The sequence below is a fragment of the Carassius gibelio genome, chromosome A5 (assembly GCF_023724105.1).
Source record: "Carassius gibelio isolate Cgi1373 ecotype wild population from Czech Republic chromosome A5, carGib1.2-hapl.c, whole genome shotgun sequence".
Taxonomy (NCBI): Eukaryota; Metazoa; Chordata; class Actinopteri; order Cypriniformes; family Cyprinidae; genus Carassius; species Carassius gibelio.
The window spans coordinates 26365339-26382733 of NC_068375.1; the positions used below are offsets into that span (position 1 = coordinate 26365339).

General features: G+C 36.5%; 2 protein-coding genes across 2 annotated transcripts in view; both read right to left on the reverse strand.

Annotated features, from left to right (window-relative positions):
• Nucleotides 1–1010: 1010 nt before the first annotated feature.
• On the reverse strand, nt 1011–5619 carry LOC128007687 (uncharacterized). The gene is made up of 4 exons (XM_052592827.1): nt 5026–5619; nt 4547–4580; nt 2926–2988; nt 1011–2793 (listed from the first exon to the last, which is right to left on the reverse strand). Exons 1-4 carry the CDS (start codon nt 5125–5127, stop codon nt 2363–2365), a joined length of 630 nt encoding a protein of 209 aa, XP_052448787.1. The 5' UTR covers nt 5128–5619; the 3' UTR covers nt 1011–2362.
• Nucleotides 5620–10601: 4982 nt separating this feature from the next.
• The window catches only part of LOC128007270 (multiple epidermal growth factor-like domains protein 9), a 58603-nt gene continuing 51809 nt past the window's right edge, over nt 10602–17395 (reverse strand). Inside the window, exons 5-6 of the mRNA XM_052592795.1 lie at nt 15735–16004; nt 10602–12715 (exon numbers count right to left, since the gene is read on the reverse strand). Of these exons, the coding sequence (XP_052448755.1) occupies nt 12267–12715; nt 15735–16004 (719 nt within the window). The 3' untranslated portion in view covers nt 10602–12266. The remainder of the gene's footprint in view (nt 12716–15734; nt 16005–17395) is intronic.

Below are 17395 nucleotides of genomic sequence, written 5' to 3' on the forward strand. Positions count from 1 at the left end.
ACAAATGTGTATCAAAAATTACACCAAATTACATACATTTAACCCTTTTCAACCATTTAGCACTAAAGAATTTCAGAATGATGAACTGGAATTCGTGGCAGCTTTCATTGGCCAAGGCCCGCCCATAAGACCGTTTGACCGTTCCCTACAAAGTGACATGATCAGTAACTAGTGTGTGCCACACCTGGTAATGTTTGTTTAGATTTTTGTATTCTTTAATAAAGCGATTGTCTTTATTCTTATGGTCCTTGTCTCCATGCTTTTGTAAACGAAACTGAGTGCCTTTGTGCAAGGTAAGTTTATTTATTTACTCAGTCAGGGCAGTTACAAAAACGTGATTTTTTCATTCACAATTTCCTCTTTAGCAACACTTTGAAGATTAAATTCACAACATGACTCAACTGAAACCCTGTAACTTCCGACTTGACTCACCGTTTTCCGTCAGATTTAAATCTCTGCCACAAGGGGGCAGTACGTACCGCTACATCTAGACCTACGTCAACTAAATCAGCCCTTCTCAGACGCTTTACTTCAGGACCTAAAGTATAATACGCCTCCTCGTTCAGCATACAAGTTACAATGAGAATCACCCAACTAAACGTTTCTGGTTCCCAGGACATTCTAGGAATGTCAGTTGATGGCTGTAAACAAATAAAAATAAACTAATTACAGCCATTAGATATTCTGTACATTTTCATTAGGTTGTCACACAAAAAATCTCCTACAATGTAATGTTGGTTTATGGTTATGCTGTTCTGGTTCTGCAAGGAACACAACACTAACAGTTTGACAGACGTCAACCATTTTCTCTCTCTCTCTCTCTCTCTCAATAAATAGTCTATACATTTTATTAAAGGTATGTTTATATATAAAGCTTAAAGAACAGATAACATTAACATAAATCATTTTGTTTGTGATATTACATTGTCTGGTTGGGACATTTTTGTAACCATCCATTTATTAAACATTTATCACAAACAACTTTCTACTGAAGTGTGATGTTTGGTTAATATAAAGAAATTAACTTACTGAAAATGAGGCATGCAAAGGGAAAACAGATTGCTTTATTTATAATTATTAGTTTAAATAAAAATATTAAAATGACATAAATATATTTTTGCATATTTGAGAACAGTAAAAAAAAAAGTAGTAAATTGAAATCACTCAGCATTAACAATTACCTTTTTAGATATAATATGTATAAGGGCTTAGCTGTGAAAGAACAAAAATTTCATACAAAAGGAAAGAAAGAAAGAAAAAGCAGTACATTTACTCTCTTGTTTTAAATATCTTCTTTAGATTTGGCCAGCTGGTTTGGGTCATCTGAATACAAAAAAAGTATGAATCATCAGAAAAGGTATTTTCCTGACAGAAAAAAATACTGGGTTTGGAAAAGAAACTTTCCCACTCGCTGGAAAAGAAAAGCACTCCGTTGTCTCATTAAAACAGCTGATGTTGTTCAGATTCCTATGGCTTGCTTGACTGATTGCATTAGTGTAACTAGTGGTATTTTTTTATGTGAGGAAAAAGAACAAAAAAACATCACCACCACCACCACCAGAAAACACTTCCATGACATTCATGAAAAAATAATCTTTCCAGCTTCTGTGGCTGGATGAATCTGCTCACAGATAAAAATTGGCACCACATTTCAAGAACTTTGACAAATAAAAATGCAGATTTCTTGTCTTAAAAAAGGAAGCACATATTTACACAAAATATTGCTCCATATCATTAGCTTTTGTTTTGACACAATGAGCATTCATATCAAACACTGATGCTGGACAAAGATAGGGTATTAAGAAGTGTTTACATTCAACTGTCGATGATTAAAATACTGCGTGATTAAATATATACAGGAAGATGCACTTCACTAAAGAGAATTAGCTTACTACTGTTTTGTAAAACAAATGTTTGCAGGCAGTTATGACATCTTTTATGTAAGTAATACATGAGAATCTTCAAAGTCGGTGCTCATAAACAGTATATCATGCCCTTTTTGATCTTGACTCATAAAAAAACTGAAACAAAACAAACCTAACTCATATATCTGTTGAGAGGAAAATGTGTCATGCTTCTGAGAAGATCATGAGATGTGATCTTCATATTTCGAAAGGAAGAAGAAAAAACACCAAGAAAGTATCACAACCCCCCACGCAATCCTTGTTAATGTCAGCGAGCATTTCCTAGTACAATAGCTGGAAAATCTCAGGTGTTCTAGCAGCTGATCTTGAGACCGCGTCCACTCAGAATGTCACATATAAAGCTAACAAGAAGATAAGAACAACCGTCATTGTAAAAATTGGACATGGATATGGTTTTCACCGGGAAAGCCAATCACTTCTGCAACATATGCGAGAGTCTACCAGTTGTCTGCCAGTTTTATGATAGTGATAAAGGTGGAGAAGGGTCTGGGTTGGTAGTTCACCAAGTGACTTGGAAATACTCTCACTGATAACTGGCTTGTTGACTGCATTTTCATCAGAAGGAAAGTGTTGAGCTTCGCATCTGGAGACGAGTTGACACTCACCACCTGAGTGTCATGTGCGGCTGAAAAAATCTCCTTCTGCCCACCATAACTGAAATCCACTAAAATTTTCAGTTCTACAGTAGAACCATTATTCTTCCGTGGGTTTAGAATGAAGTTAGCTTGTATATAGACCAGGTAGACACCTTTCTCTCGAATGACCATCCACATGTTAGTCTGGTCCAGAATACTCTCACTCTCGTTCCTGTATCCCAGCCACTCATCCTCCCAGATCAAACGATGATCTGCCGCACTGTAGTTCTGAGCTTGAAGAAGATAAACATGTAGCAAGAATTCTCATTATAGAATCCCAGAGGTTTATATTAAGTTATGTAATTTAATATGGTTTTAAATTTAACAAATTTGACAAAAAAAAAAAAAAAATTGTGGCTAATCACCTTTCAGAAGCCAGTGTTCATGAGAGACCTCATGTCTGAACATACTTGCTGTAAATTCAGCGACTGTCGGATAGAAAAAAGGAAAGAAAAACATCTGTAAACATCTCCCAAGTTTTGCCCCACTGAACAAATGTTGATTAAAAATGACAACAACAAAAACTGCTGTATGACTAAATTTGCAATACACAGCTGTACAGGAAAATGCGATGAAGCAGACCACAAACATGCATTTGGGCTACACAAAAACACAGCGAGACTCACCCAAAACATTCTCACAGCAGACTCCCACAAACACGCACAACAAAAATTGTCTGGGTTATACGGAATGTTACATTATAGTGTGTTACCTGTACAGTAACCACAGTTATTATACTACAGTTAAACTGCAGTCAATTAGAATGAAGATTCTTCAAATACTAAGAGCCATCAGAACCTTATTACCATCTACAGTAGGCTAGCCTTTTTTAATTGACTACAAAACACACAATAAATCATGATCAGTTATTTTTAAATTACTTAAATTAAAAACTAATTGTTTAAGTCAGTGGTTTTCAACCTGTGGGCCGCGATGGTATTGCAGGTGGGCCGCCAAATAATAATATTGTTCATATATGTAAAAATGTCTAGGTCATAACATAATTACATAACTTCATATACATAATTAAAAAAGAAAAAAAATACAAATTAAACTGTTACTATGGTTCCACTATTCGAGCTCGCTGATTGGTTTAAGAATAAACCGCCAATTTATCTTAGATATTTTTGCTGCGTATGCTACAGAACAACAGCATTTGTGCCAAGCGGTGCCAGCCTGACTTATTTTCTGTTCACTGCCAGTTCATTCAATAAAGACAGTTAACAATCTAGCTTCTGAGTAATAAGTTATTAACTCGACAATAGCGGGGTCAGTTAATTTTTGCAGTGGGCCGCGCAAACATATGTGTTTGGTTGTGTGGGCCGCGAGTAGAAAAAGTTTGGGGACCACTGGTTTAAGTGCTTGTGGGTGATTATTGGCGTCAAACCAAAGGGACGGAGTCTTAATATATAGCCTACACGTTATATAATGTTCTAACAGGTGTTTCGAAGGCTTTATTTAGTAACGACACAATTCAAATGAAAAGTCAATCAGAGCGTAGTTTTAACTACGAAAAGAGGCTCGCGAACAGGAGTCGCATTCGCGGAGGAGGTTACCATAGAAACAGCATTCTTCAAGTATCATTTTGTAGCTCTCTTTTTAAATAAAATTATTAACAAAATTCTAAAGTGTTCTTAAGTTTAGATCATTCGTTTCGCGCCAAATGACTGTTACCACTTGCACCCTCAACAGATCGCGCCCTCCACAGGAACCTTCTAATACGCTTAACGCGATTTAAAGGACTAATATAGTGACATAAATGAAACAAACTCTATATATAGCCAACCTTACTAATGATGCACACTATATACAGGCTAAAAGATACACTTAGAACGCGGAGCTTTTCTCTCTCTCTCAAAAAAAAAAAGCTTAAGCAGCAATACAAATTAGTAAAAAAAAGACAAAGAAACTCCGCCAATAGTACGTTAGCAGACAGAATACACAATAAGTACTGCAATCATGAGGAAGTATTTAGGTATAACTTACCATTCACGATGTTTGTTATTTGGCATTTGGGCACCTGTTGAAGTTACAGAAAGACATGTCACTGTCATGCAAAGATTATTTCTAGAGTAGCTAGCCTAGCTCGCACAGAAGCAGAGCCTACGTAAAGACGCATAAATCCATCCATTCGCTGTTTACATACACGCCCTCTGCAACTTGATCCATGAATTAGCTATAAAATGCTGGAGAAAGCTCCAAGATGGAAAACAAGGAAGTGTGTAACTTATGTAAACTGAGGATCGGACCTTTTCCCCCTCTCTCTTCATAAAAATATTAAAACTGCATGCTTGCTTGAATGGAGAACTATTTTACTAGACATTCATTCAACGAAATCAATCTCCGAGTTATTCTTCAAAGTGTCCCACAGAATCCTGAACACGGGGTAATTTTATTCTGCAAAATAATAACTAGCAAGATAAAGAATAAAAAAATTCTAAGGCTGTAGATCCAATTATATTTACCTTTGACACGAAGACATATGCCAAGCACGATGCGATTAAAATAAAGATCAAAGCTATCGATGTCCAGATGATATGCGTCCTAGCAGACCGCGCTGTATCCATGCCTGCTCCTCAACAAGTTGAAATAACTACAGTCTCAAACAAGAAATGACTCTTGTACCGGATGAAGTTGTCGAATGTAATGAGATAGGAGTCTCTCCCACGCGCTCAACAGTGCGCTTTTACTCCGCTTCACCTGTGGGTGAGATGAGGGTGGATGCGATTATGGTAACAGAAAACTCATAGCTTTCACTATGTAAAGCATGCTTTCATGCATTTCACTGATTTCTTGTTGCAATCTAAGCCAGCATCTTTGTTTCATTTGAGTTATTAGCACTGTTTGTAATTTCACTCTTTTATCAGATCACCGATCTGGAGAGTCAATAAAACCTGAATCTGCCTAAATGAAGTGACATAGTTGGTGGATGGAGGACACTGAAACTTTCCCTTATGTCAGTTCTGAAATGGTATCATTTTTGTAAAACACAGAAATTCAAATCTTTAATCGTAAAAGGTCATGACAAGTGACAGTGAGAAATAACTCTAAATGCACAGTTCACCCACACTCTGGCTTAAAAACAACCCAGTTTGGCTTGTTTTTAACCCAAGGACTGGGTAAATGTTGGGCTCATTTTACCCAGCAAATTGGGTTGTTTATTTAATCCAGCATAATGGGTTGATTCATACTTTTTGTTTTACTAAAGGACTGCCACAATGCGTTTCACTCATAGCTGAAACATGCTGTGAGTGCCTCTATAACCTGCCCATAACAAACAATAAAAACAGCTCTGAGGACATATTTTACGATCTAAAGTAGGCATTCTGCATCTTTATGAATGAAATCTATTTGTTTTATGCAAAGCATCAGACTATTCCATCAAGCGAAAAGACGCGCCTCGCGTTTAGATGATTCATACCGCGCGCCTGTATGATGCTTTGCATCAAATGGAACGATATACAGCACAGTAACGATTTTATAGATAAAATAAAAAACAAACCTGTATTCTACCGAAAAATGCATAAATTCAATGGCGTTTAGAACTGCTCTCTCATAAAGAGGACGCAAAATCCCTGAGAATGAATAACTTAACCGCTGGGTTACATCTGACCCAGGACCCAGGAGTAACACTTAAACTAGCCAAACATTGGGTTGTTACATATGACCCAGGAGCTGGGCAACAACACCCCCCACCCTCAGAATCTTGATCATTACAAACCTATATAAATATCAAAAGGAGAAATTATCCCTTTGAGGGTGAATAAATAAATTAATTCTCAAAAGGCTGTAATAATCAATGTAAAAGTAACAAAGTATTTTTTTTTTTTTGCAATAAATGTCACATCCTCCAGAACAGCCATCTGGTAGCACTTGTGTGTGAAGATTGTTGAAGATGTAGCTGGTTTTTGAAATAATAATTTATTTGAATATTTTTTTAAACAAACTGTCCTAAATGATTCATTCATGATTAATTCATGAATTTAAACTCAATGAATCATTGAATTATTTAATATATGAACTGACTCTAGCTGGAAAAAATGACTCTTTGTTATCGTCTTCATGTATTAATGACAAACTATTTTCCTTTTTGACACTGTAAATCTGCTTTGACACATTGTACATTATAAAGCGCTATACAAATAAAGGTAAATAATCAGAGATTATGCAACGGCTGCTATTGTAATGGTAACTTGAAATTAAGTAGTTCACTTCCAGAATTAAGTTTGTCATAATTTACTTGCCCTCCACTTGTTCCAAAACATTTATCAGTTTATTTCTTCTCTTGAACACAAAAGAAGATATTTTGATATTTTTATTTTTATTTTTTTTGTATCTGAACAGTTGATGGGCAACATTGAATTCATTTGTATTTTTTTCCTACTGTGGTAGCCAATGAGGCCAATCAACTGTTTTTCAAAATATCTATATAAGAAAGAAGCTCATACAGGTTTTGAATAAGTGGAGGACAAGTAAGTGATCACAGAATTTTTATTCTGCAAGTGAACTATATAACTATATTTAATAGAACATTTTGCAGAATGATGTTGCCATTCTATCAGCTACTGTTTAAAGTCCCTATTTTTAGTCAATAACTAATCACTTGAACTGTTCTCCACACAAAAGCCATCACATGCCTTTAGAATAACTAAAAAGTGATTTTGCATCCTTTTTCATCACTACTGTCATTGGACAAAAAACACTGACCAAGACATTCCTCAGAATTTCTCCTTTTGTATTCTGCAGAATGAAGTGTGACACGGGTTTGAAACAACATAAATGGGGACAGGATTTGATATTTTAGGTGAACTATGCCTTTAAGATCACATATAGATCACAAGTTCTTTAGAGACCACCCATCTGGTATTTTCCCGCAATGTTGACTGGAAGTCATAAGAAATATCTGTAATCAATCATGCAAACAAGGTCACCACATGTATATACGTGTGCTCCCATTGGGTGTGGGTGTTAGCAGAAGCATCAGCAAAAATCTTCACGCACTGTGCATGTTTAGAGTTTGCTGGGCGCTTTAGGGACATTCAGTCTGTTTGTGAGCATCTCACTGTTGATTCAGACACAGATTGTGTTTTTCCAGTTATATATACATATATATATTTATATGACTCATTTTTATCGGTTACTCTATTTACAGAACTCACAAGTTTCCCAGATGATATCAAAGTAAGTAAAAGAAAATGCCCGCAAATGTCTTCCATTTCGAAGGCCTACATGGCTCAGTGATGCCACAATGACATCAGATTCCACTTGTCAGCACTCGATTGGCTAAAGTGCTGTTGATTTCCGGCATCATGTGCTCAGATTAATTTAAATGTCTCTGGATTTTTGATATGCAGTGAATCACATCACTGAAAACTGCGAAGCAACTGACTTATTTGATTTTAAAGAACAATCTGAGGATGATGATCCTTATTTATTAACTAGGACTAATAAAGCTCAGAATTAGAGCAAGGATGCTGTGTTGTCTAGCTTTGCATTACTCTGGATCTGAGTAAGATATTCAAATAATTCTCATAAACATTTTATTTCCAATGTCACTGCAGGGTTTGTGGGATTGAGGGATGATCTTAACAAGAACCTCAACATCTCTGTGTCATAGCAACAGTATTTCCAGGTAGGCAAGACATATGAAAGACTATCACTACTACAACAGTTAGTTTCCACTTGAAATGTTCTCCATTAGCAAAATGGAAAAATGCAGTGTTAAATGGGACGTGAGATAAGTGAAAATCAGTCGTGTTTTGAATAACTCCCACAGCAAGTCTGCATTGTGTTTACAATATCACAAACAAAATCAACATAATCATCATATTTCTGTATGACACTTCATGTCCTTTTTAGATGAGGCAGCAGGTGACAAATGCAGGGGTGGAGTAATTTGTACAATAACACCTTTTTTAAGGTTTCAAAAGTAAATTCTCCATTAAACATGGTTTCTTTGAAAAATGGATAACAATAATGAGGTCAGGGTTTAAGAATGTGCTAAAAGCTACTTACATTTAAAATGCTTTATCTGTTAGTATTTAACAACATTAATTTATAATAGTCAAAGCTTAATCTTTTTGCTCTCGTCCTATATCAGGTAGTGTTTTGCTGTAATCAAAACGTGGACACTGAACAGTGAGGACTAGCCAATGAGATTACAATTTTGCACATTAGTCCCGCCCACTGCCGAGCTCTCAGAGGCCTTTGCCTGGTCTTGACCAGGTTTTATGTGAATGGTTATAATATTTCTTGGTTCTATTTTTTTTTTTTTTATTATTATTCATGGCAAGAGTAGATAAATAAGCCAACAAAGTATAAAAAGGGAAAGACAATTAAGCTGATTTACTTTTTTCTTATTTATAGATCTTCAATTATTTCAGGGGGATGCTTTTTGGCATTTCTGAATGAAAGTAAAAATTAATTAAATGAAAGTAGGTGCTTAGTATGACTTAAAGTGACTTGTATGACCCCTTAATGGATACCCAGAAGGTGTGGGCGCTTGCAGGAATAGTCCCCAGCTATCTACCTCGACCTTTAAGAAGGGTACAAATTAAAGATGAGAACATTTAAGTGGGTGGGGGGCTTTTGTAGCTATTCTCCACTGGATTGTTTTTAAGGATCAAGCAAAGTAAATTGTTCGCCTCAGTTCTCAAAATCAACAGCAGCCAGAAGAAAAGTTTCGATATGGAAAATGTGTCATCCAGTGTTTGTGAACAAATATTCACTCTGTACATAAGAACGATAAAAGATTTTTGGTATGACTCAATGAATGTTAGGAAATCTAGGACTTGTGGGTAGGCTTCTACATTCAAAAATCCCTCTGTGCCACTTATTACTAACCATCTTTTGCTCAATAGGAATGGGCAGATTTCTACAATAACAGTTCATATGGTTCAGCCATGGAAAGTATTTCACACATCAGCATATTACTCAAACACACAATAATTGCCACAAGCAGCTTCATGTGCTATATGTAAGGGAGGAGGGCTAGAAATATTTGAAATGATGAGTTGCAACATGTTTAAAACGTTATAAAAAAGCTAAACATTTGAAGTCAGGCACTTACTTGATTTATCCAACCATCACAATTCTTACACAGATGATGCCAGCAGAACCACATGGTCTGTAGATGAAAGTGATGATTAAAATGAACAGAAAAAAAGAAACCGATCTGAGCGATATAGTTGACTGTACATGTATATAAAAATACGGAGTCATGTTTTAACCTTAGTTTGATATTTGCAGTGTCACTAAAGGAACACTGAAAACTGAAGTAAACATACTGACGTACATAAGAATAGAGTTTATGCTAAATTGTAACATAGAGATGACTTTGGGATGTATGTCATGTTAGTTTTGCAGAATGTGTGAAATTAATCTGGTATCATTTTATAATTTATTTTATTTAAGTTGTATCAACTTAATGGCTAATGGCTTAATTGATATAAATACTTATGCTCATGCATTTGGACAACAGAATAATATGCTAATGAACAATAAACATATGTTTAGTCAAATAGATACAGCTGAATTACCCAATATAATTATACAAATGTATTTTTAGTTGAAGGGATGTCTAGGAATAGACTAGGAGTTCAGTCAATCTGTCCAAAAAGAGTTTGGACAATTAGACTTTAGGTTATGGTGAATAATGAAGATGTCCAAAATGTACACCTAATTCTCGGAATTATTAAACAATAGCTCCATGAATTATAACTATTTTTAAATCAAATAATAAAAACATCACGCCCTCTGGCCCGAATCTGAAGTGTGTCTGACCCTATAGCTCTAACTATTCATTTCAAAATAAAACAGTACTTTACAAATGAAATTGGTAACTGTGTCCACAATTTACCTAGTAACAAATAGATATTAAACATGTGGGCATCCAACATAAAATATATTTACAGTGCCTCAAATACAACTTAATACTTTTTCATTATTTTCATTCGTGCTTTTGTGTGCAGTATAACCAGACGGTCAGGAAACGGATGCATGAAATACAATGATATAATAATAATAATAATGAAATCACATATTATAGGAAAAGTGACTTTTATTGAAATCTTACAGAGTTAGTTGTGAATATGGTGCACAATGCATACTGCACGATGCATAAAATGTGAGATTAAGACACCATTACGACGTAAGCCTCACCAGTATATGCTGGTCCCAGAAACAAGACTCATCCCCATATGTACCAATACAACAGCAGCCTCCTCATCACAACCATTCTGTACATCTAATATTTACATTGTTTTGTACCAACACACCTCAGATAAAGACAGCTTCAGGATGGAGGAAGTGGGGAGGGAGCTAAAAGTAGATTTCCCAGGAGATACAATCACAGATGAACTATTGCTCTTGTTGTCAAGTTCAGGCCATAGTCTATAAAAAAAGACTCATTCATACACACCCTATTAAATGTGTTTTACTGACTAACATTGCATTTTATTCTCTTTTACCCAACTCCAGTAAGGACAATATATTAGATTACCACACTCAGCACCCATGCACTCAGACATGTGCACTTATTCATCACCTAACCATTTGCTCAACTTGTTTTAGCCTGTGCTACACAAATGGCAGTGATTAATTACTGTCCAATATGGCTGTTAGTTCCAACAGGCATTATTGCTCATCTGATCATATTTGTTCCCCTAAACTGACCCTAAAGCCATCAGCGAGAGAGGTTCATTAAAATAAATTAACCAAAACTTAAATTCTCCCAGTCAGACAAGTCAAGTCCAAGTCCAAGTACCATTGAACCGATGGCCGGTGATAAGTCACGAAGGTAAAGCGAATTGAGGAGAACATTTCTAAAAAAATAAATAAAATGAGTATAATTCCATACACCATGAAATGGTCTTGAAAATCCACTTTACCGTTGTAAAATTGTGACAAGAATTAGTCAGGCTCTGTCCATCTGAGACTGACACACAGATCCTCTTTGGCCCGATAAAAACAAATCATTCCTTCTTGCAATTTGATTTGGCAAGAAAGTGTCTGCCAAAAATAAATGCAATTTAATGCAGAAGTCATTCAGCATCTGCCATTGAGTATTAGATATTTCCACTGCATGATACACAGGCCTGCTCTGTATGCCAGGTCAGTGTTACGGTGCCCTCTAAAGTCCTGCACATGTAATAGCATGTAAGAAGCGACACTAAAACGGTGTGAACATACAAAGAAAACAACAAAATTATATTCATCCTGAGTTTGATAAAAAAAAAAAGAATGTCCTCTCTGTCCATTTAAAACAGCATTAACAAAAGAAAAGTGTGTAATGGCAATTATACAAATAATGTTAGATGCATTTGACTGATCTATCCGTGTGTGATGACACATCAGTCACTGTATTAACACTCAATCAGACATGCTTCATTGTCTGTCCCACATTAGTGATTAGTCTCTGCATCTCTTCTCCTCCTTCAAAGCAAGACATGTTTCAGCTGTGAGTTGGCCAAGGCCTTCAACAAGGCAGGATGTTTAACTTGGCTTTTCAGTTCGATGCACTGCTCATGTTCCTCATTCATTAATTTGTCTTCTTGCTCTGGAGTGCTTGTGCAAGTGTTTGCATTATGTCCAATGAGCCATGTCAATATTCCTTTGTTCATTAGCATAAAATGGGCTCAATATATCCACAGGTCCACAATCTGCCCAGTGTCGATGTAGCAGCCCAGTTTCTGTGACGGAACATCAGTTACACCTTATACAAACTACCAGGACCGGTTAAAGCAAGTTGTCCATTTTCCATGTCACTAACTTCATCTTCTAAAAGCCCTGATACATCTGCGTTCGGAATGCAGTCATGATAGCTGGTGAAGCTAATGTTGTCCTCCTTCAGCTCGATGGTCCAGAATGGGGCATTCAGCTTGCGGTTCTGATATTTTCTGTAAGTGTACACGCCACCTACCACTGCCAAGAGAGCAATGACAACTATGATGATGGCTGCCAGGATAATGATGTTGAACTGGTTCCACGGGACCGGAGTCACTGTGGTGGTGGTGGCGGTGTTGTTGAGGGTGGAGCTGCCCAGGCTGCTCAGCAAAGTTGTGGAGAAGGTGGTGAACTGTGCTGTAGCATTGGGGCTGGAGTTCATGGTGGTGTAGTGAAACCAGTGGGTAGTGGTTGAAGGAGTAGTGTGGACGACTAGAGTGAAAGAAGGACAGTTTACAAGTCTAATAAAATACAACATATCCAATTGAATTATGCATTAAACTCCAGTGATTTTTCAGCGATATTCCTGTACAGCTGCTGAATATGAGTTGTGATGTGATGTGAGTTTAAAGTGTTTATTGAATGCAATGAGAAAAAGGCTGTGTACCATGACATAGTAAGAAAATGAAATGTGTTTGTAGACTGCATGCAAAAAAACTAAATTCTAGTTTTTGAATCAGTCGGAACGTCTGACTCATTCACCGAACTGACATTTATCACTGAACTGCAAGTTATCATGATCTCGAAACAAAGCAAATTTTATGAACCTAAGGTTTGTCAAAAAAAGTGAGTCATAACTGACTAAATTCCACTTGATGTTTAATTAAATACATTTGTTTCACACATATGTATATATAATTTAATATGATGTTTATTTAAATACATTTATTTTACACACACACACACACACAATTTAAATTGATTGGAAATAGGAAAAAAGATTGGAAATATAAGTATATTTATAATGTTACAAAAGATTTATATTTAACATAAATGCTGTTCTTTTGGACTTTCTATTTATCAAACAATCCCAGGGGGAAAAAATATTTAAAGCATTGTAAAAAATAGAGAGAGTAAAAAAGAGATAAGGAGTGGGAATGAAAAGTGAGAGTGGCACGAGGAGCCCTGATCCTGTGTGCTGTAGAGAACAGATGCTGCACACTGGTAGAAGGTTCACAGGCAGGAGCCATTCCATCTGTTCAGTACAACAGCCAATGTCAGACCATACACAGTGTACATAAAGACTGAAAACATACCTCAGAAAACATGGAAGGTTCATCATGAAGTGCTATCTTTATTTTTTATTATTTATATACTATTACAGTATTTATTCATATTTCAATTTTAGTTCATGTTTTAATAACTGTATGTGCTTTTGAAATTTATGTGAGTTATATTCAATAATTTCTATATAGATTTGTTTTTAGTTAAAATTTTGGTCATTTTAGTACATTTAGTACTTTTGGTTATTTCAGTTTATTTGCAAAAGCAACATTTCAAATTAATTTTTTTAAATAAGTTTTTCATATGATATTTAGATTTTAATTTTATTACAGCTGGTATTTAATTACCAAAAACTGAAAAACTTTTTTTAATGTTAACTTTAACAACACAATTGCAACTCTGTCATTATGGGAGACACTTTGTAAGAGATACTTCAGCCATTTTTGGAAAGTCAATATTGAAAGTCAGTGTTGCCTTTTGGAGCACCATTAGTGTACCTCTATAATGGGATGTCATCAGTGAGCGGCAACATAGTTGTTCTGTCGCAACAGAGCTCAGAAAGGCAGAACGAGAAAGATTTATTATTGTTGGTTGAGTGGAAAGCTTGTCGAAAAGAGAGTGTGGATTTGGCTGACTAAATGGAGTGATAAATCACTCTTTTTTTTTTCTTCCTCTCTCTTTCATACATTCACCTTGGGGTCCAAGCTCACTGTTTGTTGCCTGCCTGTGAGAATGTATGATCTGTCCTCATTACAGTATGCCACTGATATAATCAGCAGTGTATAGACGGATGTTGTGAGTCAGAACATCTGGGTTTAGTCATTTTAACACACACCCTCTCTTCCCCTCTCTGAAAACCACAGTCAAAAAACACGCAAGCACTTTTAAATACCTCTTAAAATAGTTGTTTAAGTATATTAATATCAAAAGTTCAGGTCCTTCCTGTTCACACAATCTACACTCTGGATAACGTGGTGCATTTAATATGTTGCAATATAAGTAAATCACAACTGAAACTACATCAAATGCATGAGAAAGAGATTCAGGGTATCCACCATAGACTGTAAAAAATATGGACGTAGTGTCCGTGACGTCACCCTAAGACTCCTCATTAGCGGTTTTGAAGCCTAAAGTGTGCAGAGCGTGCCGTCGCCATCTTGGCAGCGCGTCACCGCGCCACTCTCCCGGATAATCGAAAATGGGCAAAAAGGCGGGAGCTGATTGCTGAAGCCACGCCCACCTAATGCGACGGCATTGTCAGCGGCGGCAATCCACCTGTCACTCAAGTGGCCACGCCCTTAATTATGCAGAACTGTAAGTCTTAATATAATTTAAACGGATGAGTTTTAAAAAAATTCACCCCCCTCACAGTTGTCATGAAGGGCAAAATTAGCAATATAGACCAAAATCATTTTTTGAACCAGGCTGTAAACATGTTTTTTTTCTGCTGTAAAGTTGGGCATTTTAACATGGGACTGTCAGTCTATGGGACTGACTCCCTTCTGCAGCCAGCCTCAAGCGGCCAGTCGATGAATTGCAGTTTTAGTTACTTCCTTATTGGCCTCACGAGAGAGAGCGGGAGGTTGCCGCTCGGTGTCCACGAGAAAGCGTTAACCTGTGGGCTCAGTTTCAACCTCTTTCAACTGATGGACCCTTTTCACAAGACTGTGTTCACAATGACGCGTTTATTGGGGATCAGCATCGTAAATCCTCGAAAGTTTTTCATTTTTCTATATTTTTTAAAAATGCATGTACATTTATAACACTATTCTTTGCATTACATCACCTTTGCAAATAAAATAAAAATACAGTTAATGCTATTGGGAGGGTGTTTCTAAAACAGTGTCTATGGGAGTTTTTCTTTCGCTATTTGAGCACATGGGAATGCAAAACATATATTTGTGCTATTCTCCCATTCACTACTCTTCAGGTTAACACAACTATGATGACTTCCACTGCTGAGAAATGTGAAAAGGGTCTATTCACTTCACTTTTCTTTAGTACCGATGCCGCTCTGCAAAGACAAATTATGGTTTCAGAGTTACAGCTCTAACTGAACTGCTGAAAATGGTATGAATGGGCATAATAAAAAAAAGAATGTGAAATACAGATGCAATAATGTGAACAAAAAATAAATATATCAATAAAATTATTGTATCAGCAAAGCCCTAAATTTACCCGACTGCAGCCAAAAATCACTAGAGGTTTTCGTACTGCAGGCTCTCACCTGTAGGAGTGCAGTTCCTGGCGAGTGCGTCCCCTGTAAAGCCCTCCGCACAGTGCTCACAGTGTGGCCCTGTAGTGTTGTTGATGCAGCTCAGGCAGTGGCCCGTGTCCGGGAGACAAATCCGGGGAGATTTGTGGGGGTCTGCATTCCCACTGCAGTTACAGGGAAGGCAGATGCTGTCGGCATTGTAGAAGCCATCACTACACTGCTCACAGTTGGGACCCCTGTACTCTGGCTTGCACTTGACACAGAAAGGCTGGCCGCTTGAGTCTAAACACATATAGACAAAAAGAAAGTTTAAGGTTATAGACTAGATTCACTCTGTCAAAACAGGATGAATAAGTAACCAGACAGAGCTTACTAAAATATCTTAGTAGCACAGTAGAGGATATTTTCACTGAAATAACAAAGGGCTTCTGCATTTGTGCAATCCTGCAAAGGCATTTAAAGACCCAGACTATGTTTCATTTGGCCACCAGATGGCAGAATCTTTTAAGGATGTTGAGTAAAGCAAGATGGGGAATTTAGGTCTTTGTTTATATTAGGCTATATTCAGCTGTCAGATGAACTTTTAACCTCCAATCATTTTGTAAATGTGTTATCAAAAAGATTTTCTTTCTTTTGCATTTGTTTGCAGATGAGGTAATCAAACAACAGGCAAATCCGGCTTATGAAAAGGGCTGATGTTTTCTTGAGCTTAAATTAAAGAAATGTGAATACACTTCCCCATGCACACGCAAACACACACACACACACACACACAACTACTGCCAAAACTACTGCCACTACAGTCAAAAGCACATTTGCTTCAAAACCTGCTTCTCTTGAGGCTGACGCATACTGCAGATAAACATCTTTCTTTTGCTTGAAAACATAACTGATGTTTGTCACATCAAAGAGTGAAAAAAACAATATAAAATATTCTACAAATTTCACATTTGCCAGTTGGCCAACAGATAGTGTGATACCTGCATAGTGTAAATGTAATTTCTCAATTTCTAGTGCATTTAAGAGCACAAAAATGTTAAAGAGCTTTTGACTGTTTTACAGAAATGACGCGTGAAGGGGGGTACTGAAAGTAGACATACCTTGCAACCCGCTACTGCAATTAAACTGCTTGCAACTAAATAACTCATAAAATCAACATGATGATTATATGACTGCTGGGAAAGTACTGAGAAATCAAGGAAATTAGTTGTCATCTACAGCTCATATAAAGTGATTATTTTCTGTGGGGGAAAAAAAAGAGGCACTTTTTAAAATCCTTTAATGAGCACAGCAGCCTCAACCAAATGTGTTTTTCTCTCCCTCTTTCTTTTGGCAGAACTAATTGGCAGGCCCAGACACAATCTGTAAACTTTTTTGCATTTTCTTCACTGAATTTTTGGGATATTTGGAGGTTGCTCTTTTAGAGCATTTTTTCTCAGGATTTTTTGATAAATAGAAAGTTTAAAAGAACAGCATTTTCGTTGATCATATTTTGAAAATTACAAAGGATCAATTCACAATAACCCATATGGACATCAATACAAAAGTCATCAAAGGCAATCTTTTCTTTCCCTCTATAAAAAGCTTCAAAAAAAAAACAAACAATAAAAACATACTGAGCTCATCCCAATATAAATGGGAAAATGCATTAGTTCAAAACTAGAAGAAAGAAT

Bases quoted from the DNA above. Each gene is read 5' to 3' on its own strand.
- LOC128007687 (XM_052592827.1), bottom strand. From the start codon at position 5,127: ATGGATACAGCGCGGTCTGCTAGGACGCATATCATCTGGACATCGATA. The intron at 4,581-5,025 runs GTAAATATAATT...TAACTTCAACAG, and splicing joins CATATGTCTTCGTGTCAAAG to GTGCCCAAATGCCAAATAAC. The intron at 2,989-4,546 runs GTAAGTTATACC...TCTATCCGACAG, and splicing joins AATAACAAACATCGTGAATG to TCGCTGAATTTACAGCAAGT.